At 44.3% G+C, this 21,449-nt stretch overlaps 2 protein-coding genes across 5 annotated transcripts in view; one reads left to right on the top strand and one right to left on the bottom strand.

The window, feature by feature from the left end:
- Window positions 1-9,887, top strand: part of NUP88 (nucleoporin 88) — a 36,680-nt gene extending 26,793 nt beyond the window's left edge. The window contains exons 9-17 of one of the 3 annotated variants that reach the window (XM_017850514.1): window positions 986-1,076; window positions 4,553-4,654; window positions 6,990-7,148; window positions 7,998-8,171; window positions 8,280-8,345; window positions 8,481-8,561; window positions 8,836-8,962; window positions 9,108-9,226; window positions 9,643-9,887. In XM_017850514.1, the coding sequence (XP_017706003.1) occupies window positions 986-1,076; window positions 4,553-4,654; window positions 6,990-7,148; window positions 7,998-8,171; window positions 8,280-8,345; window positions 8,481-8,561; window positions 8,836-8,962; window positions 9,108-9,226; window positions 9,643-9,706 (983 nt within the window). In that variant the 3' untranslated portion in view covers window positions 9,707-9,887. The remainder of the gene's footprint in view (window positions 1-985; window positions 1,077-4,552; window positions 4,655-6,989; window positions 7,149-7,997; window positions 8,172-8,279; window positions 8,346-8,480; window positions 8,562-8,835; window positions 8,963-9,107; window positions 9,227-9,642) is intronic. The other 2 variants (XM_017850512.1, XM_017850513.1) reach the window with 2 other exon arrangements.
- A 212-nt stretch (window positions 9,888-10,099) lies between these two features.
- RABEP1 (rabaptin, RAB GTPase binding effector protein 1) overlaps window positions 10,100-21,449 on the bottom strand; it is a 115,052-nt gene continuing 103,702 nt past the window's right edge. For both annotated transcript variants that reach the window (XM_017850509.1, XM_017850510.1), the window contains 5 exons: window positions 18,936-19,125; window positions 17,735-17,790; window positions 15,488-15,586; window positions 14,463-14,579; window positions 10,100-12,806 (listed from right to left, as the gene is read on the bottom strand). In XM_017850509.1, coding sequence (XP_017705998.1) covers window positions 12,705-12,806; window positions 14,463-14,579; window positions 15,488-15,586; window positions 17,735-17,790; window positions 18,936-19,125 — 564 coding nt within the window. In that variant the 3' untranslated portion in view covers window positions 10,100-12,704. The remainder of the gene's footprint in view (window positions 12,807-14,462; window positions 14,580-15,487; window positions 15,587-17,734; window positions 17,791-18,935; window positions 19,126-21,449) is intronic.

Genomic DNA, 21,449 nt, shown 5'->3' with positions numbered 1-21,449 from the left:
GAGCCACCACACCCGGCCGGCATACAGTTCTTACAGTAGAAACTTACTGAATTGTATACTTTAATGGGTATACTTTAAATGGATGACTTGTATGGTACTGTGAATTACATTTTAAAAAGCTGTTACAGACCAGGCGTGGTGGCTCACACCTGTAATCCCAGCACTTTGGGAGGCTGAGGCAGGTAGATCATCTGAGTTCAAGAGTTCAAGACCAGTCTGGCCGACATAGTGAAACCCTGTCTACTACTTAAACCCGGGCGTGGTGGCATCCACCTGTAGTCCCAGCTACTCAGGAGGCTGAGGCAGGAGAATCACTTGAACCCAGAAGGCAGAGGTTGCATTGAGCAGAGATTGGGCCACTGCACTCCAGCCTGGGCAACAGAGGGAGATTCCATTAAAAAAAAGGAAAAAAAAAAAAAAAAAACCTGTTACAGATTGAGTAACCCTACTCTGAAAATTTGAAATCCAAAACTCTTTCTTTTTTCCATCCTTGAACCTGAGTGAGCTACAAAAGTTTTTGAGTGCTGTCATGACACTCAACAGAAATGCTCATTGGAGCATTTAGGCTTTTAGATTTTTAGATAAGAGATGTTCAACTACTAAGTATAATGCACACATTCCAAAATTAAAAAAATATATACAAGATCTGAAACACTTCTGATCCCAAGCATTTTGGATAAAGGGTACACAACCTGTATGGAAATAAAATCAGTATGGGTAAGGAACAGCCTGGAAGAGAATGATCTCACTCTTCTTAGTGAAACATTTTTGCATTTAGAGACATTACCAAGGAAAATCCTACTTTGCTTCTTGGGGCGGAAATCTAGACCCCCTGGGAAAGCACATGCCTGTGTCAGAAAAGCATAGTATTTGAGAAGCAATGTTTCCAGACAAGAACTTAATTGCATTTAACCCAATATCATGAGCGTTTTAATTTGAGACTTGTCTAAGCATCATTTCATCTATATAATGTCTTCTGTGGTAGATGAAGAAGATAAGGATAGTTTACAGGAACTCTCTACAGAACAGAAATGCTTTGTTGAACACATCCTTTGTACGAAGCCATTGCCCTGCAGGTAAGGACTCTCCCTTCCTTGTGTATCAGAAAACAATTGTTCATTTCAGCAGTTCAGATATGTGCGTATCCATTACACTCACGTCCGCAGTATTTACTGCTGAATCATTTGAAAGTTGCAGACATGATACTTCTCCCCTAAGAGTGTCCTGCTCATCAGAAGCTTTCTCCTGCTCCAGGGCCACTCCACATACTATTTCCTGACTGGAAGGTCCTTCTCCAGCCCCTGCCCCAGCCCCAGCTTGCCATCTTCTCTGGGCTAACTCTTACCCTTCTTTCTCATCTTAATGTCACTTCTTCAAAGAGAACACCCTTGACTGCCCAGTCTAACTTAGGGCTCTCCTATTCTCTTATCCCTTGTAGCACATATTATACTATTTATATTTGCATTTTTTTAATGCCTGTCACCACTACTGGAACGTATATGTTTCATGAGAGCAGAGACTGTCTGCCCTTCACTGCATTGCTGTGTTTATTTGATGTGGTTGCCTGTGTCTCCTCTTTGAAACACACTCTTCTTGGCATCCTTGACGTCTGTCCCTCCAGGTTCTCCTTCAGTCCCTCCAGCAGCCCTTTTCTCAAGTTTCCTTCTTAGGCTGGTTCCTCTGCCTCTACTTACTGCTGACAAGTGATGCTCACAACTCTCTCCTTGGGTCTTCTCTATTCTTTCTAGGTCCTTTCCTGAGTAACTTTTGCCATAATCATGGCTTCAGTGCTGACAGTTTCCACATCCATATCACCCCAGCCCAGACCACTCTGAACTCCAGATTCACATATCCAGCTGCCTGCTGGGCTCCTCCACTCAGATATCCTATAGGAACATAAAACTCCAGATGTCCCCTTAACTCATCTTCTGTCTTCCCAAAAGTCTCTCTCCTACGTCCCATTTTTCTGAAGGGTGCCATATCAGCCCAGTTATCCCCAGTAGAAACCTGGAAGGTATTCTAGATACCTCCCTTTATTCTGTTCATCAGTTACTGGATGTCTCCTAAGCATTCAGACATCGAGTATACACAAACATGAGACAAATAGCATCTACTAAGAAATAGACATAGTCTAGGTTTGGCAATACAGAGGACCACAGGGAAAACGCTTGGTGGGGCACGAGAAGGATAGCAAACTGTACCAGCTTGAAAAGTGAACAGTGAGGCCGGGTACGGTGGCTTATGCCTATAATCCCAGCACTTTGGGAGGCCGAAGCAGGTGGATCACAAGGTCAGGAGTTCAAGACCAGCCTGGCCAAGATGGTGAAACCCCGTCTCTACTGAAAACTACACACATTAGCTGGGCACGGTGGCAGGTGCCTGCAATCCCAGCTACTCTGGAGGCTGAGGCAGGAGAATTGCTTGAACTCGGGCAGCAGAGGTTGCAGTGAGCCGAGATCACACCACTGCATTCCAGTCTGGGTGACAGAGTGAGACTCCATCTCAAAAAAAAAAAAGTGAACAGGGAAAATAATAAAATCCCATGTAGGCTGGGCGTGGTAGCTTACACCTATAATCCCAGCACTTTGGTGGGGTGAGACAGGAGGATCACTTGAGGCCAGGAGTTTGAGACCAGCCTGGGCAACATAGCAAGACCCTTTCTTTACAAAAAAATTTTAAAATTAGCCAGGTGAGGCCGGGCGCGGTGGCTCAAGCCTGTAATCCCAGCACTTTGGGAAGCCGAGGCGGGCGGATCACGAGGTCAGGAGATCGAGACCATCCTGGCTAACATAGTGAAACCCCGTCTCTACTAAAAATACAAAAAACTAGCCGGGCGAGGTGGCGGGCGCCTGTAGTCCCAGCTACTCAGGAGGCTGAGGCAGGAGAATGGCGTGAACCCAGGAGGCGGAGCTTGCCGTAAGCCGAGATTGCGCCACTGCACTCCAGTCTGGGCGACAGAGTGAGACTCCACCTCAAAAAAAAAAAAAAAGCCAGGTGAGGCCAGGCGTGGTGGCTCAAGCCTGTAATCCCAGCACTTTGGGAGGCTGAGGCAGGCAAATCACTAGGCCAGGAGTTCGAGACCAGCCTGGCCAACATGGTGAAACCCCGTCTCTACTAAAAATACAAACAAAAAAAATTAGCTAGGTGTAGTGACGGGCACCTGTAATCCCAGCTACTCAGGAGGCTGAGGCAGGAGAATCACCTGAACCTGGGAGGTGGAGGTTGCAGTGAGCCGAGATCGCACCACTGCACTCCAACCTGGGCAACAGAGTGAGACTCCATCTCGAACAGACAAACAAAAATTAGCCAGTGTGGTAGCATGTACCTGTGGTCCCAGCTACTCAGGAGGCTGAGGTGGAAGGATTGTTTGAGCCCGTCAGGTCAAGGCTGCAGTGAGTTGTGATCGCACCACTGCACTCCAGCCTGGGCAACAGAGTGAGACCCTGTCTCCAAAAAACCCCAAAATCCCATTTATATCAATTTCAGAAACAGGTGAAATTAACAGTCCTGCCTAGGAATGAATACATAGGAAAACTGTAAAGCAAAGCAAAGACACGGTATTATGAATGTCAAGAGTAGTAGCTGCTTCTCTGGGGAGTGAAAGGCTATGACCAGGGAAGGTCGCACGGGAACCCTGAAGCCCCCTGCAGTGTCCTGATTCTTGACCTGGATACTGGTTACATAGTATATAGCCCAGTAATGTGTAGATTTCACACTGATAATAAAAAGTAAAAGTTTACAACCTTCTAGATACCAAAAAAGTAAATGGGAGCTGTGGAAGGGCAACTAGTGTGTCGACTGCTGGTTCTAAAGGGATGGAGAGAAAGAATAAGGGGAACTGGACATTATATTGAAATGGGAGTATTTGAAATGGAAGAGACATGAGTGCAAGCTGAGGGGAGGTAGATAATCGGGATATTCTGAAACGACACAGTTAATGGTACAATTTTCAGAAGGTGTGAGAGGAGGCGGCATCCGCATTCAGGGGCAGTTGCGTGTTGTAGGCGTGCAGGTGGGATGGGCGTGGGAGCCGCTAGGAGAGCATGTTGGCAGATTGGCAGTTCCCATCTGAGGTCTCAGTTTCCAATGTCTTCACTGAAGTGGGAAGGAAGATTGAGAGAGACATGCAGGCTGTGCATGCTAAATGATTTCCTGTGACATTGACGTCGGGCCTCATTGAGACAGACTCGGCAGCTCTGTTCATTCAACCGTTTCTAGGCACTTAATTTGTTAGAAGTGGGCTAGATAGCTGGGGCTTATGTGCAAGTTGGAGAGACACACAGATCTTCAGTGTAACGTGTAACTTTTGAGATTACAGTCAGCACCACTCTACGGTTAGAGATTCCTGAGTGACTTAGTGACATGGGCTCTAGAGTTTAGTGTAGAGCTGTATGAAAGGTTTCCAGGCCACCACTTTTGAGGTTATAGTACTGACAGGATGTCCCAGGCAACTGTCAGCCCAGGCCTGAGAAGGCCATGACCTGTCATGTCTTTGCTCTTGGTTCCATTGCATTTGCTGCTTTGTAATTTAACTATGACTGGGTTTTTCCAGGCATCCGGCTCCAATTCGAGGATTTTGGATTGTCCCTGACATTCTGGGCCCCACGATGCTCTGCGTTACCAGTACCTATGAATGCCTCGTCAGGCCTTTACTGTACGTCCATTTTCTATTCTCCGCACAGCTCTAATTCTGCAGTTGGGAAAATGCACTCAGTAACCAACTTGAAGCTATACAAAAGTGTGGTTTATGCTTTGGCTTCTGACTTGAGGGTTGGAAGGATGGATATTTCTGTTCCTGCCATCTCTGTAAGGTTTCATTTTAGGCATGGTTTCTGGCATCCCCTGCACCTAGCTGAGAGTCAGGAGCTTTTCTTCAGAGTGTGGGGAAAAAATACTAAAATTGAATACCAAATTCCATTATCAATATGAGTAATAATTCTCAAGCTATGACCATGTGCCAAGCTCAGAAGTAAGCCATGTGCCTGTACTGCCTCCTGGAATCATCAGGGCAGCCCTGTAAGGACAGTACTGGCATTTCCATTTTATAAGAGTGGAAACAGGGATCAAGAGGTTAGTAAATGCTGAAATCACAGGTAACAAAATAGAGCTGGGATACAGATGCAGATCTCATTGACTCTGAAGTCCATACTCATACTCTTTAATTTCTCTGTCTCTGCCAGCCTGAGACATTGTAGAATATGTAAACTGGAATAAAGCTGAACTCAGGCTGGGTGCAGTTGTGGTTCACACCTGTAATCCCAATGCTTTGGGAGGCCCTGAGTTCGCGACCAACCTGGGCAAAATAGTGAGACCCCCATCTCTACAAAAAACAAAAAAATTAGCCAGGCATGGTGGTGCACACCTGTAGTCCTAGCTACTCAAGTGAGAGGACTGCTTAAGCCCAGGAGTTTCAGGCTGCAGTGAACCATGATCATGACACTGCACTCCAGCCTGGGTGAGAGCAAGACCCTCTGTCTTTAAAAAAAAAAAACTGAACTCTTAGTCCTTCTCCTTTAAGGAAGTCAGACAATTAAGCTATAATCACTGTCTTCCTTTTCCAACAGCCTTGGAAGATCATTCTGAGTTATATAAATGCAGGAGCATGAGTACCAAAAACAAAAGTCACTGGGGCTTCAAACACTAGACACCACCCCCACCCCTAAACACCCACAGTACATTTAGTAAAATAAAACCTAGTCACACTGGCTTACTTCAGAATAAATATAAATCCCAAAGAGGAAAAATAAACATTAATTGTCTGGATACTTTTTTTTTTTTTTTTTGAGTTGGAGTCTTGCTCTGTTGCCCAAGCTGGAGTACAGTGGCATGATCTCAGCTCTCTGCAACCTGTGCCTCCCAGGTTCAAGCGATTCTCCTGCCTCAGCCTCCCTAGTAGCTGGGATTACAGGGGCACACCACGCCCAGCTAATTTTTATATTTTTAGTAGAGATGAGGGTTCGCCGTGTTGGCCAGGCTGGTCTTGAACTCCTGACCTCAGGTGATCCACCCACCTCGGCCTCCCGAAGTGCTGGAATTACAGGTGTGAGCCACTGTGCCCAGCCAATTATCTGGATACTTTCAGATTATATTTCTGCTAGCTCCCTGAAATACAAGTTGTCTATAAAGTAATGCTATGTGAGGAACTTTCACTTTTTTTTCTTTTTTTTTTTTTTGAGATAGTGTCTCACCCTGTTGCCCAGGCTAGAGTACAGTGATATGTTCTCAGCTCACTGCAACCTCCGCCTCCTGGGTTCAAGCAATTCTCATGCTTCAGCCACCTAAGTAGCTGAGATTACAGATGTGTGCCACCACGCCCAGCTAATTTTTATATTTTTAGTAGAGACAGGGTTTTACCACGTTGGCCAGGCTGGTCTCGAATGCCTGACCTCAAGTGGTCCACCTGCCTCAGCTCCCAAAATGCTGGGATTACAGGCATGAGCCACCATGTCAAACCAAACATTCACATTAGAATTGTTGCCTTCAGAGTAAGTCACTTGCCATGCTGCTAAAGTTTGTGAGATCTTTTAAGCTCTTTCTGAAGTTTGAGTATTTGCACTTGAGTGAATCGTTTTTAGAAATCAAATTATATAGAACCAGTATGGTACATACAGCAGTTTTCTGGCTTAATACTGGTTTTGATCAACTCTAAACCTAACAAATTAGTAATTTATGTTAGTGGCTCTGGCTTATAAACTGGCTCTCAAGTCCTTTGCCAAGAATGCATGCTAGGTGTTTGTGCTGCCTTAATCTTTTGGAAAAGAACCAGAAATGGCAGTCAGAAATGCTTTGACAAATTAGGGGCATTGGAAGAATAAGGGTGTAGCTTCCCAAAGTGACCTTTTCAAGGTGGCAAACATGCATTCTTGCACTTTTACAAAAGTAACACCTTATTTTGTATTCTGAAAGTTCTGGATTAATGTGGTTTCTGCTTTCCTGTAATATAGTAAATCACTCCATGGTAGAATTCAATTTACTTACCTATTTTGCAGAAGTACAGTCCATCCAGCGTCTCCTCCCCTGCTTTGTACTCGAGAAGATGTTGAAGTGGCAGAGTCTCCCCTCCGTGTTCTGGCTGAAACCCCAGATTCCTTTGAAAAGCATATTAGAAGCATTTTGCAACGTAGTGTTGCCAATCCAGCATTTTTGAAGTATGCAATCTTGGGCATAGTGGTTTTATGAATGGGTTCTCTTCTGTCTTCATAATTACTGTGCATCCTTTCTGTCCTCATCTGTTTCATACACTTTTTACTGTGATGGATTTGGAAGAAACTGGTTATATTTAATCAGCTAGTGAATGGGGAACAGGGGGGAAGTGGCACCTGAGAATGATAAACAGGAAGTGTTTAAAAAGAAGTTAGGCTGGGCCAGGCACCGTGGTTCACGCCTGTAATCCCAGCACTTTGGGAGGCCAAGACAGGAGGATCACGAGGTTAGGAGATTGAGACAATCCTGGCTAACACAGCAAAACCCCGTCTCTACTAAAAATACAAAAATTAGCTGGGTGTGGTGGCATGCCCCTGTAGTCCCAGCTACTTGGGAGGCTGAGGCAGGAGAATAACTTGAACCTGGGAGGCAGAGGTTGCAGTGAGCCGAGATCACACCACTGCACTCCAGCCTGGGCGACAGAGCAAGACTTTGTCTCAGAAGAAGTTAGGCTGGGCACGGTGGCTCACACAGCTATAATTCTAGCACTTTGGGAGGCCGAGGCAGGCAGATCACCTGAGGTCAGGAGTTGAAGACCAGCCTGGCCAACACGGTGAAACCCCATCTCTACTAAAAATGCAATAATTAGCCAGGCGGGGTGGTGGGCACCTGTAATCCCAGCTACTCGGGAGGCTGAGGCAGGAGAATTGCTTGAATCTAGGAGGCAGAGGTTGCAGTGAGCCGAGATAGCACCACTGCACTCCAGCCTGGGCGACAGAGCGAGACTCCATCTCAGAAAATAAATTAAAATATAAAAAGTTTACAAAGCACCTGTGACTGGAGTCTATTTTCAGTTGTTTTACTCAGCTAAGGAAAATACAGGTAGAAACTTTGTTTTTAAGAGCTTCTGAAAAGGACCTAGCCCCTCCTCCTGAAGAATGCCTTCAGCTCCTCAGCAGAGCCACCCAGGTGTTCAGAGAGCAGTACATTCTCAAACAGGACTTGGCCAAGGAGGAGATTCAGCGGAGGTATGGTGTCCTGTGCTCACAAACCATCGATCCCTGGCTGGTAGCTGATGCTGTGTCGTAGCCTAGACCTGGCTTCTGAGTAAACTCTATGCCTTTTTGTTCTTGAAGGGTCAAATTATTATGTGACCAAAAAAAGAAACAACTAGAAGATCTCAATTATTGTCGAGAGGAGAGGTAAGTGTCAAAAAGAAGAAGAAAACAGGTCAGTAGGGCTGGAACCATACTCTTACCCCAAGATGCTGAGCCACATTAGTTGGTTTCCACATCAAGGTGTGGACCCCAAGAGTCTCTTGTTTCTTATATCATTAGGAAAAGTCTGCGGGAAATGGCTGAGCGTTTAGCTGACAAATATGAAGAAGCTAAAGAAAAACAAGAGGATATCATGAACAGGTCAGTGGGCTGTATAACATTTAGTTACCTACTCAGGTACTAACAGTGATATTTAAGAAAATGGGCATTGGCACGTGCTTACATACCTACACAATTGAACTGATCCCCCTACCTCTCCTCTGAAGAATATGTTGGGGAAAACATGAGGCTCTCCCTAACCCTTCTTATGGGGCCTACTTCAGAGACACCAGATCCACGAATTATGACCTTGTGATTATGTTTCTCCTAATTAGCAGAGACCTTAACTTGAGATGTTTGCTTGCCTTTTCTAAAGGATGAAAAAAGTACTTCACAGTTTTCACTCTGAGCTCCCAGTTCTCTCTGATAGTGAGCGAGACATGAAGAAAGAATTACAGCTGATACCTGATCAACTTCGACATTTGGGCAATGCCATCAAACAGGTAGGAATAGATCCAAACTAGCTAAATTTGATAATTTTTCTTAAAGCACTTATTCTACAGAAAATTTTACAAAAATGTAAAAACAGATTCAGATAGATAAAATGTGTGGCAAACCACTGCCAAAATATCTATTTTGATACTTAAGGTTACTATGAAAAAGGACTATCAACAGCGAAAGATGGAGAAGGTGTTGAGTCTTCAAAAACCCACCATTACTCTCAGTGCCTACCAGCGGAAGTGCATTCAGTCCATCCTGAAGGAGGAGTAAGTAAATACTTCCAGTCAGCTATTACTGTGAGAGAGTTTTTCCTTTACAGTATGCCACAGTCAGCCTGTCTTAATAGAGACCTGGATCTTGGTATTTGCATGTCAAGTAATTACTGGGCCGAGAGCCACATGATACATAGGGGCTTAAGAAATGACTATGGTGGGAGGATTGAAAGTGATGACCTTCTAGTAACATGATTTTACAGTAATTATGTTCAAAAATATTTCCAGTACTTGCACCATTTGTCACCTTAAATGAACAGTGAACACTATTGCTATCCATCTGAAACCTTCAGCTGTTAATTTTAGCAAAGCAGTTCTTAGATATTTCAGCATTACCAGTTTGAATTCTTAAGAATCCATATAAATGGTTTATTATATTTCCAAAAGTGAGTGACTGTACAATTTTACAGGGGTGAACACATAAGGGAAATGGTGAAGCAGATCAATGATATCCGCAATCATGTAAACTTCTGACACCACCAGGAGCTGACTCACACCTGAAGTGAACACCACTGAAGGCTTAAACCCATATTGTAAAACAGGTAGCATTATCTAATTTATAAAAAGGCATTTTGGATGACCTTTGCTGTGGTTGTTCATCTTTTTAAATATTTTGTTTTATAATTATTGAATAAATGTTTGTATTTAAAATTTGGATTGTGCTTTATGACGCAAGCCTACAGTTGTGTTCAGCAAGGAGTCAGGATTATTTCACACTGCACACTGCCAGAACCTCCCTGAACCCTATTGAGCGTTCTCCGTATCTGAGCAAGGTATTCTTAGGAGCTGTGTTTTAAAGGAGCAGCACCAGAAACATGGCTCTGAGAGGGATAGAACCTAGGATTCAAAGGAAAAGGCCACACAGTGTACTCGGCAGCAGCTTTTTTAATGTGAACACTTCTTAAGGACACACCTTCAGTACAGTTAACAAATGGTTACACCTGAAATCTGCCGAGAGCAGAGCTCAAGACCCACAACTGCAAAGGCCACTGCTGGCTCACTTCCTCACAGGCTGTATTACCTTTCAGAGCTGAGTGAGGCTGTGCTCTACGTCCCAACACTTGTTACTGAGTGGACATGAGGTGCAGGTTTAGCACCTTAAAGGGAGAAAAAAAGAAATAGGTTAGTATGCAGAATGTGATTTTGTCCTCACTTCGCCTTAAGTCATCTTTTTATACTTGCGATGTGAGTTCTGAAAGGTAGTACTATACCTGCTTAGAAATGGCTGAGTGACTGCCAATTAAAAGCCACATGATAAGGTAGGTTACAGGTAAGAGGTAAATCAGGTTAGACATGCATGAGAACATGTATGCACAGACTGAATATAAGCACAGGAACACTCAAGAAACCCAACTGATCTTTTGCCTTCTAAATCAGTTCCCATTTACACTGAAAACCCAGTGGAAAGAATTGTTTCCTACCTGGACAGTGACACAGTAGTTTGTTGCATACCAGAAGCACATTGTTAAACAAAACTTAGAGTCTCAGTTTGGGTTTTCTACCGTATTTTCTCAATAAAGTGAATTCCAGCAGTTTGCATTTGTCACAGTAGAGACCACTAACCATTCCCTAATTGTGATGATTTTATTACCCAGTACTGTCTTCTGGAGAAAAATTATCTGTAAGGTGCTCAGTCTCAGCAGAACACTTCACTGCAAGCTCTAGTTCAGTCAGTTCAGAAAGCTGTGAACTGCCCACCCTGATTTGCAGCACTAATTTTAATAATCTGAAGACAAATTCGCTTGGGGCTTATCCGAGGGACTAGTCTTAAACCTACGTAATTTAAATTGATTGCATTTTATAATTAATAAAATCCCCTGTAACTCAATAGTTATGTTTCCTTTATCTAAACCATATAGCACTCTTTATAAAGGGACTTCAAACCAATTTAAATAATGTTTCATGCGCGGCAAGCCTTTAGTACTATTTCCATAATTAGTATTTATTTTTAAATTCATAATCATGAATGCAGACTACAATAATAACCCAAGAGATGAGGTATGTAGTACTTATCATTTGTCCTATGGAAGACAGACGTACAGAAGTAAAGATCTTTAGGGCAAGTCCATAGTGACCTCATTTATAACAAAGACAATTCACTTTAAGTTGACAGTGGCTTTATGTGTACAAAACAATCTACCTAGTTCACTAACTCCCGGAAGGCTCTTTCAGGTACCTTACTGTTATGCAACCAATCTCAAAAATGATTTGAAAACCATTTTACTTTTGAACCTCCTGGATGATGATCCATCCAGTGGATCTTCCTGGGAGAGTACTCTCAGCAAGTATTGGTGAACATGAATCAATCCTTTGTGCTTTCTGTAGCACTTCATAAAGTTATGGCAAAGACCTATTTCATGGAGGCTTTCTTCACACAGGAAAGGAGTCTAATGCTTGTAAAATGGCAAGGCAGATTTGCGGACTGATCAGTATTCTAACTGGCTTTCCATAAGCATTGTCACTTACATTCCAGGCCTGGACTTAAAAGAAAAATACAAACTATCTGTCAACCTAGTTACCATTTTTGTATTTGACACATTTGAAACAGTAGTACTTAAGCCTAATGATCCAAGTTGAAAAATAAGCAGATTTATAAATGTATACTAGAGGTTCTCAGACAAAGCTTGTTTTATTGTTTTTCACTGATCCAATAACTAGACTAAAACACTTCAAAAGAGTAGATGGTACCAGTTTGGCTTTATCCTGGTACCTGTGGGCCCATGAAGATCATCTAAGTATGCAGAAAAAGTGCTTCCCAAGTTTCTTGTGCTTTTCCTTTAACCTTCAGCTTCCAGTATATATAGCCCCAGCCAAGTTTTCAGATCCTCATCAATTCACTTCCTGAACTGGTTTTGTTTGCCACAGTCCTATGGTTCTCAGGTAAGTTTCAGTAGCATTTAAGGTCCTCCAAAGCAAGATAAAATGGTAAAAGGGAAACAAAAATGTACTGAGTGAGGGAAATACAGTCAGTAGCCAATGGCCTGCTCCAAACCTTCATATTTTAATATAAAATATTCATACAGCATACTACACTTCTGTCTGCTAACTGAATACTGTTACTGATGAGCTCTAGACAACAGATAAAGCAAATTCTCTCTTCCAATATCTATGAACAGAAAATTCCAAACACTAATGGGATGTCGCTTTAGGGTAGGGAAATGTGTTCCAAAAATCTATGTTGGAGAAAGCAGGCAAGGAAACAGCACTTTTTCCATCACCGAATCTGATCCCACGCCTGTTGGAATCAAGCCTGGAGTTATCAGTGTTCGCATTTGAAGGTCTCTGGGCTGCAGATCACCCCGTTTGCTGTTTCCTGTGCCGCACAGTCTTCTCCCTCTAGAAGTAAGCATTTCTCCAGTCTTCCTTTTGTTGTGACTTCTCTTTCTTCAGTTAAGAGTTAAATAATAATTAATGTTGCTCTAAAGATGAGTTAAAAACCCAAAGTGCAGGCTAGAATCCTGCCATCAGGGTGTCATGTCTCAGGAAGCTGGTTAATGTCTGTCAGTTTAGTATCATTCAGAATTGCCCGGATTCTCTCCAAGGAGTCCGCTTGCCGGATCCGCTCTAACTGCACCTGGAGAAATAATGGTGAGGTAAGTACAGGTGGCTCCTGCCTAGATTTTCTGAACTGTGACTGGTTTAGCTGAGATGCAGCAGATTAACTCGCCAGAGTAGCAGTCACTTCAAAGGGAGACAACAAGAACAATTAAAAATTTTAAAATAATTCCCCAAAGCTATTGCATAACAGACTAGGATTTTTTTTTTTTTTTTTTTTTTTTTTTTTTTTTTTTTTTTTTTTTTTTTTTTTTTTTTTTTTTTTTTTTGAGGCAGTTTTGCGCGTCACCCAGGCCAGAGTGCAATGGTGTGATCTCGGCTCACTGCAACCTCCACCTCCTAGGTTCAAGTGATTCTCGTGTCTTAGCCTCCCAAGTAGCTGAGATTACAGGCACCTGCCACCACACCCGGCCATTTTTTTTTCTTTTCCTTTTCCTCCAGACAGAGTCTTGGTCTGTCGCCCGGGCTGGACTGCAGTGGCGCCATCTCGGCTCACTGCAACCTCCACCTCCCGAGTTCAAGCAATTCTCCTGTCTCAGCCTCCCCAGTAGCTGGGATTACAGGCACCCACCACCATGCCTGGCTAATTTTTGTATTTTTAGTAGAAACAGGGTTTCACCATATTGGTCAGTCTGATCACGAACTCCCGACCTCAGGTGATCCACCCACCTCAGCCTCCCAAAGTGCTGGGATTACAGGCGTGAGCCACCATGCCTGGCCCAGACTAGGATTTTAAAGTCTAATGTGTTGGGATTATGGAGACAAATGAGACCTGACTCCTGACCCTGAAGAATCCAGTTCCAGGCTGGGTGCGGCAGCTCACGCCTGTGATCCCAGCACTTTGGGAGGCTGAGGTGGGTGGATCACCTGAGGTCAGGAGATTGAGACCAGCCTGACCAACATGGTAAAACCCCGTCTCTACTAAAATACAAAAATTAGCTGGGGGTGGTAGCATGTGCCTGTAATCCCAGCTACCCAGGAGGCTGAGGCAGGAGAATCACTGGAACTAGAGAGGCAGAGGCTGCAGTGAGTCGAGATCACACCACTGCACTCCAGCCTGGGTGACAGAGCAAGACTCCTCTCAAAAAAAAAAAAGAATCTGAAGTTCCATTGGGAAAAAAAACCTTAGTTTTAGCACAATATTCTAAATGTCATTACAGGCATTCATGGACTGCCCAAGGGAGCATGGCAGAGGGAGGGGGCGCTTTAGCCCAGCTCAGGGACCTAGAAGGGCTCCATGGAATGGACAAACCTACGCTGAGCCTTGAAAGAAAGGTGTCAGGAGGGGATGAGAGGAGGATGCTTACCAGACGGAAGAGCGCACTGTGGGCGAGGAACCACAAGCAGTTAAACATGAGAATGTAAAACAAGGCAGAGAGATGAGCAAAATGCAGGGGTAGGCCTGATTGGGAAGAGTCTTACATGGTATGCTAAGGAGTTGATACTTTACTCATAAGGAGGCAAAATTGGCAAGGTATAGAGAAAAAGAAAAATGGGCCAAGTGTGAAGAACACACCAGGTTTCTGGCCTGAATGATGAGGCAGACATTTGGGGTGGAGGCAGGAGCAGCCAGTCTCTAAACCTCTAGCTACTGCCAGTGGTCAAGTCAGGGATTGGCAAGGTTCTGTCCCCCAAAACTGCCTTCGTGCATTTTGTGGTTCCCCAAATGCCTCACCTGAAGGGTCTGTGAAAGCTTTACAAAATCTCTCTGGACTTGCTCACTGACATCTAATTCTGTCTGTAATCTCTGAGCTTTGTTCTTCTCTTCAAACATAAGTTGTTCAACGGTAGCCTAAAAAATACAAGTTTTGAATGAAGATTAATGCCAAAGGGCCAAATTAGGAAATCTAGTAACTTGTAGTTACCAACTACTAGGGCAGAAAGGTGGGTGGATATCCATCATACTCCTATACACGACCAATCTCTATAGGGCAAGTGTGCAAGCCATCTGGACTGCTTGCTCTAGGTCCTAAGATGAACTGGGTATGAAAAGCCAGAGGAAGAAATGGATTAAAGTGCTGCCCTCCCCCACCCCCAGCAGCTGGTGACAGTGACAATAATCATCAAAACAGTTGCTGAGATGAGAATCTGTCACAGCGACAGGGATGCATACAGGATTTCCTCTGACAACCTCCACAGTCAAGCATCCACCAGGAAACTTAGTGACTACGTCCCAGGCAGCCCCAGCTATCCCCAGTCTCTCTTACGGAAAACTTCAGCAGGGTGTGTGGGAGCCTTTCTAAAAGCAAGCAGTTCAACAACACTGTCTGTGCTTTAAGGTCTGACCCCTCAGCTCACTACCCCCACAACATGCACGTTTATTCTAACGGAACTAATCAAAATGTAGGCGGCAAACCCGGTTTGATGCCATCTCTCTTAGGATTTGATATATCAGTCAGATGGAATGACATTTTCAAGCTGCTTCTAACCGGGCAGCGCCCAGGCTTGGTCAGTGGCCCTGATTGCCCACCTACTCTCTAAAGCTAGCCCATGACACAGGCCTCCAGACCTGGCAGAAAAGATTTAACCCAGCTGGAACAGATCAATTCGTTTAATTTTTTTCTTTTCACAAGCTGTCAGTCTTGCCAACTTTTTAAAAGGTGACACTTCAAAGCACCAGTATTTTTTCTTAACATGCAAGATGTGATCCTACCTTCTTAGCCCTACTTTTTAAAATTAAATGACCAATGAAAATACTACCTTAGCAGCAGTCTCTTTTTTTAGCTGCTCTTCCAAACTGATCTGTATTTCCTGAAGACTCTCAAGCTGTTGAGACTTCTCTCTTAATGTGGACTCCAACTGTGAAAACAGAAAAGGCTGAGACACAAACTCCCTCAGGGCCCCAGTGCACTGCCTAAAAGAGCGTAGAGCCGGGAGAATTACACCAGGACACTCAGGCTACACTGGGAATACTCTCACCCTTTCAGCTCTGTGGATCCCCTCTGTGTTCTTCCTGAACGATTCTTTCATTAACCATTATTGGGCACCTACTATATTCTAAGGCCTCAAAATGGAGAAACCAGGGGAAACAGACGTGTGAAGCGTGAAGGAAGCAGCATTTAATTCTGCCAGACAAGTTACAAAGGACTTCCTAGGGGAGATATTTGACTCCTACATTTTTACAGGGCAAAGACGGGGGTGACAAGGGGAGAAGATGGAGAGAGATACTCCAGTAAGAGGGAATGGACGGCACGCATTAAAAACACATGCAGGAACGGTGGCATGTTCGGCTGGCCTGTAGCACGGCCCACTAGGAGCCACAGGCACTGAGGCGGAGAGGCAGTGTGAGGCAGGAGAGCTCTGGCTGGGCTAAGGATACGGACTTGATCCTGTAAATAAAGGAAACCACTGGAGGGCTCTCCACTAGACTGAGATGCGAACAAGTATAATGTTTAAATATAACCTTGATTTCAATATGGAGATGAATTAGGGACAAATTTTGGAGGCAGGGAAGTAAGTTAGGCTGTTACAATAAGCCAGGTGAGAGTGAAGTCTGAACTCAGAGAGTGGCAGCTGGAATGGAAAGGATGAGATGTATTTCAAGCACTGGTAATTTCTGCTCGTGCAACCTCAGAAGCAAAGTGGAGGCAGGAGACAGACTGCAGCGGGTGGAGGGGTGGCTGGGAAGTCAGGCAGTGGACATGATCAAGACTGTGGCAACAGAGGTAACAAGAAAGATTGGTAGCTTGAGAGAGGAGTGCAATCCAAAGACAGACTCTTTCCTTCTGAATGGGAGACACCTGAGACTGTTCATGCATAATGGAAAAGACCAGTCAAGAGGCAGAAGTTCAAGGCCCAGCACGGTGTGGGGACATCTGGAGAAGTCCGGAGACACTCAGTCAAAGCACCTATGCAGTGACACACTGTGCTCAGAAGCAGGCCATCATTTTCTCTGAAGAACAAGAGAAGGCTGGGAATAAAAGGAGAACCTGTAATTGAGGAGCCCAGGAGCTGAAGGTGGCCCTGCCTGATGCCTGAGGAGTGAGGCCAGCATCTGCTGAGAGTGAGGAGGCTGAGGTGAGATGCCTCTGAAACTGCCACTGTGAGGAATGGAGGAGACACAACTTAGAACACATGAAAGGCTGCATAAGGAGCACTGGAGGCCCATCTGGCAGCACGAGCAGGCAGTGTCACCAAGTCTGGTGGCATCAGCAGCTAGGGACAGCAGGACTAGTCCAGGGTTGGGCAGTGGTCAGGTGAGGGCAGCAGCAGGACAAGGAGTGAAAGACCGTAGGGGCAGGTGTGGTGGAAGATGAGGGGAAGAGGCAGGCCAGTAAGATGCGACCTAGGGGAAAGCAAGCAAGCCATGAAGCTGCTAAAACCAGGATAAAAGGGGAAGTTCAGAGAAGTGGAGGTCTGAATGAGGTACTCCGATGGATAGGCCTGCAGGATGAAGAGCTGGAAGGATGGCAGATTGTGGTCAAGGAACTTAAGGCTGCAGTGAGATGTCACAGTTGGGCAAAGTGCAGCCAGCCCAGTGTGTGGGAAGGGAGAGCAGGGTGGAGGTGAAAATCTCTAAATCAAGGAACAGTGAGGTCAGGAGGTTGAATGGGGTTACTATGAAAGGTACTGATGATGTCTAAGAGGACTAAGCCAGCTAGAAAACATCATCTCTTGTTTGTAACACTTTTATACATATTTCTACTGTACCTCTAAGCATATAACACGTTATGACCATGCCTTGCCTATCTTCTCCCTACACTGGAAACTCCAAGCCACAGTCACAGCTTAGCCTTACCTCCTCCGGTTTAACATAGCCTGACACACAGGGCACTCTCAGTAAGTCACCATCACACCCTTACCCCCATGGTTTTCTTCCCACAAGACAGAAGTTCCTTAAGGCAGGGCCCATGCCTTAACTATTTTTTATTTGTTGGGTCTACCATAGTAGGAGTCAATAAATAACCACCGGTTGCTGATAGAATTAATTTGAAACTCACGACTTACCTGTCCTTTTTCTACTTTTATTCTTTCTAATTCAGCTTTTAGGCTAGAAATGGAAGCTAGAAGGAAAAAAAAAATGAGACGTATTAGCATTCATCTATTATTTTGCATGTAAATTTTTTTCTTTAAAATTTTAGAACACCCCCAAAGGATTCAAATATATGCTGAACATGGGTTCTGGGGGGCTGTCTCAAAATTATCACCACGCAATCAGCATATTCAGCGCAGGGAAAAGTAGGATCCACGCAAACGGACACGGTGTCATAAACTACTTCTAGATCATGTATCGCATCTCTGCAGGGAAATGCCACCCATCAAATCACGTTCCCCTGGGTCTGGGTTCAAGTACTGAGAATCCTATCCATGAATAATTGCCAAAGAGGCCACAGAACTCCTAAAAAGATGAGTTTTCGGCCAGGCGCAGGGGCTCACAACTGTAATCCCAGCACTTTGCAAGGCCGAGGCAGGCAGATCACCTGAGATCGGGAGTTTGAGACCAGCTTGACCAACATGCAGAAACCCGTCTCTACTAAAAATACAAAACGAGCTGGGTGTGGTGCTGCACTACTGTAATCCCAGCTACTCGGGATGCTGAGGCAGCAGAATGCAGAACTGCTTGAACCTAGGAGGCAGAGGTTGCAGTGAGCCAAGATCTCGCCACTGCACTCCAGGCTGGGCAACAAGAGCAAAACTCTGTCTCAAAAAAAAAAAAAAGTTTTAAAATAACCAGAATTTCTGATTATTTGAATATAGCAGAATATCTATAAAAAATGGACTGAGTCTGTACTAAATTTTTTCCTATGCTTTTCTGTGTTCCAGACTCCACGGCCACATATTACTTCTTTATTAAAGTTTTATGGCCGGGCGTGGTGGCTCAAGCCTGTAATCCCAGCACTTTGGGAGGCCGAGACGGGTGGATCATGAGGTCAGGAGATCGAGACCATCCTGGCTAACACGGTGAAACCCCGTCTCTCTCTACTAAAAAAATACAAAAAACTAGCCGGGCGAGGTGGCGGGCGCCTGTAGTCCCAGCTACTCTGGAGGCTGAGGCAGGAGAATGGCGTAAACACGGGAGGCGGAGCTTGCAGTGAGCTGAGATCCGGCCACTGCACTCCAGCCCGGGCGACAGAGCGAGACTCCGTCTCAAAAAAAAAAAAATAAAGTTTTATTTAGTGACTCTAAACTACATCACTTTTATCTTCACCTATTTCCTCCTTGCAGTTTTCTATTTCTAGCTGCAGAGTTTCTTCAAGATTTTCTTTTAAACACTGTTCTGCTTGGATCTGCTCCTTTAGGAAAAGTATCTCAGCCTTCAGCTTTTCTTCTACGTGGTCTGCTGCTGTCCGCACATTAATGATGTCCTCGCGGTATTTTAATACCAATTCCCGCAGTGCCTGGATTCAAGAAACAAATGATTATTGGGTTTGTGAGAGTGAAAAGGAATAAAGAAGCTAAAGGTTTTCTATAACCAGAATCTCAGATGTTGTTTTAATGGTTCAAAAATTAAGACTTTGACCATTAAGCCACTTAGAGCTTCAGGACAGGTGCCATGTCAGGTTAACATTCATTATGTTATAGAAAAGACATTTCTGGCCACGTCGTATCTTCTGAGCCACATACTCTTCCCTCAAAACTGTTTCATAAGCGGAAAAATAAAAAGGTTAAGTGACTTACAATATGCCATTCAATTGAAATAATACCTTAGAATCCTCTACTATTACTTGCAGAAATTTGTGAGGCATTAGGAAATGAAGACAAAACTCGTAGCAAGTTCCTACTCAGTAGCAAGTGTGAACCAAGAGGATAAGGTTTACTTACTTATTCATTCATTCAGACATTTACTGAACATCTACCACAGGCAAAGTACTACCTTAGGCCAGAGGTAAATAATGGCAAAGATGGCTTTCTAAGGTGGTAAGCTGTTTTTCTGTAATAAATTCAGTACATAATTTGTTTTGTTTTTCTTCCTAAATTTTAGTTCTGTCTTCTTTTAGAAAGCCTTTCAGTTATAACCTAAAGCAACTCTAAAGTAAAAACGGGATTTTCATATAACAATATATATAAAACAGTTTTAAAAATTTTGTAAGATTTATTACTGAGGCAGGTCCAAGAATCAAGGCTTACACACTGACTACATTCTTCAAAGATTCTTGGAACTTTTTTTTTCTGGAGACAGGATCTTAAGCTCTGTCACCCAGACTGGAGTATGGACTGCAATAGCATAATCCTATACCACAGACTCAAACTCCTGGGCTCAAGCCATCCTCCTGCCTCAGCCTCCCAAGTAGCTAGGATTATAGGCACATGCATGCCACTATGCCCAGCTAATTTTCTTATTTTTTGTAGAGACACAGTCTCACTATATTGCCCAGGTTGGTCTCAAAACTCCTGGGCTCAAGCAAAACTCCCACTTCAACCTCCCAATGTGCTGGGATTACAGGCAAGTATCACTGTGCCCGGCCTGGATTCTTGGAACATTTTAAAATCTAGACTAGCAGGCAGTGACTCACACCTGCAATCCCAGCACTTTGAGAGGCCCAGGCAAGCGGATCACTTGAGATCAGGAGTTCAAGACCAGCCTGGCCAACATGGCAAAACTCCATCTCTACTAAAAATACAAAAAAAGGCCAGGCACGGTGGCTCATGCCCTCTAATCCCAGCACATTGGGAGGCCAAGACGGGCAGATCACGAGGTCAGGAGTTCAAGACCAGCCTAGCCAATATGGTGAAACCCCATCTCTACTAAAAAATATTTTTAAAAATTAGCTGGGCACAGTGGCACGCACCTGTTGTGCCAGTACTTGGGAGGCTGAGGCAGGAGAATCGCTTGAACCCGGGAGGCGGAGGTTGCAGTGAGCCTAGGTTGTTCCACTGCACTCCAGCCTGGGTGACAGAGTGAGACTCCCTCTCAAAAAAATAAAATAAAAAATAAAAAATACAAAAACAAATTAGCCCAGCGTGCTGGCACATGCCTGTAATCCCAGCTACTCGGGAGGCTGAGGCAGGAGAATCACTTGAACCCAGGAGGCAGAGGTTTCAGTGAGCCAAGATTGTGCCATTGCACTTCAGCCTGGGCGACAGAATGAAACTGTGTCTCAAAAAATTAAAAATAAAGCTTGGATAAAGTTAAGGAGACAATTACGAATGTCTCTGGGAAATCGGTTTTGTAGCCCAGGTTTACCCAACCACAGAAGAATGTAAGTGACCAAAAGTGTCATCTTTAGCCGGGCATGGTGGCTCACTTGAGGTCAGGAGCTCAAGACCAGGCTGGCAAACATGGTGAAACCCCGTCTATACTATAAATGCAAAAAAATTAGCCAGGCGTGGTGGTGGGCGCTTGTTATCCCAGCTACTGGGGAGGCTGAGGCAGGAGAATCGTTTAAACCCGTGAGGCAGAGGTTGCAGTGAGCAGAGATCATGCCGTTGCACTCCAGCCTGGGCGACAGATAGTATCTGTCTCAAAAAGAAACAAAAGTGTCATCTTTATGGACAGAATGATGGTGAGTGTGGTATAACCTTTCAAGTATCAGACACAAAAGCAAACATCATAAGCAGCCAGCATGGTGACCTCTTCAAACGTTTAATTTTTGTGGGACTCTCAATATGGTCCCACAAAAATAACTTACAGATCTTGAAAACATTAGGCTACGTGAAAGAAGATGTACACAAAAGACCACATACTGTATGATTCTATTCATAGGAAAGTCCAGAATAGGGA

This window comes from Rhinopithecus bieti, unplaced genomic scaffold (genome assembly GCF_001698545.2).
Source record: "Rhinopithecus bieti isolate Rb0 unplaced genomic scaffold, ASM169854v2 scaffold_32008, whole genome shotgun sequence".
Taxonomy (NCBI): Eukaryota; Metazoa; Chordata; class Mammalia; order Primates; family Cercopithecidae; genus Rhinopithecus; species Rhinopithecus bieti.
This window is presented reverse-complemented; position numbering and strand designations above follow the sequence as displayed.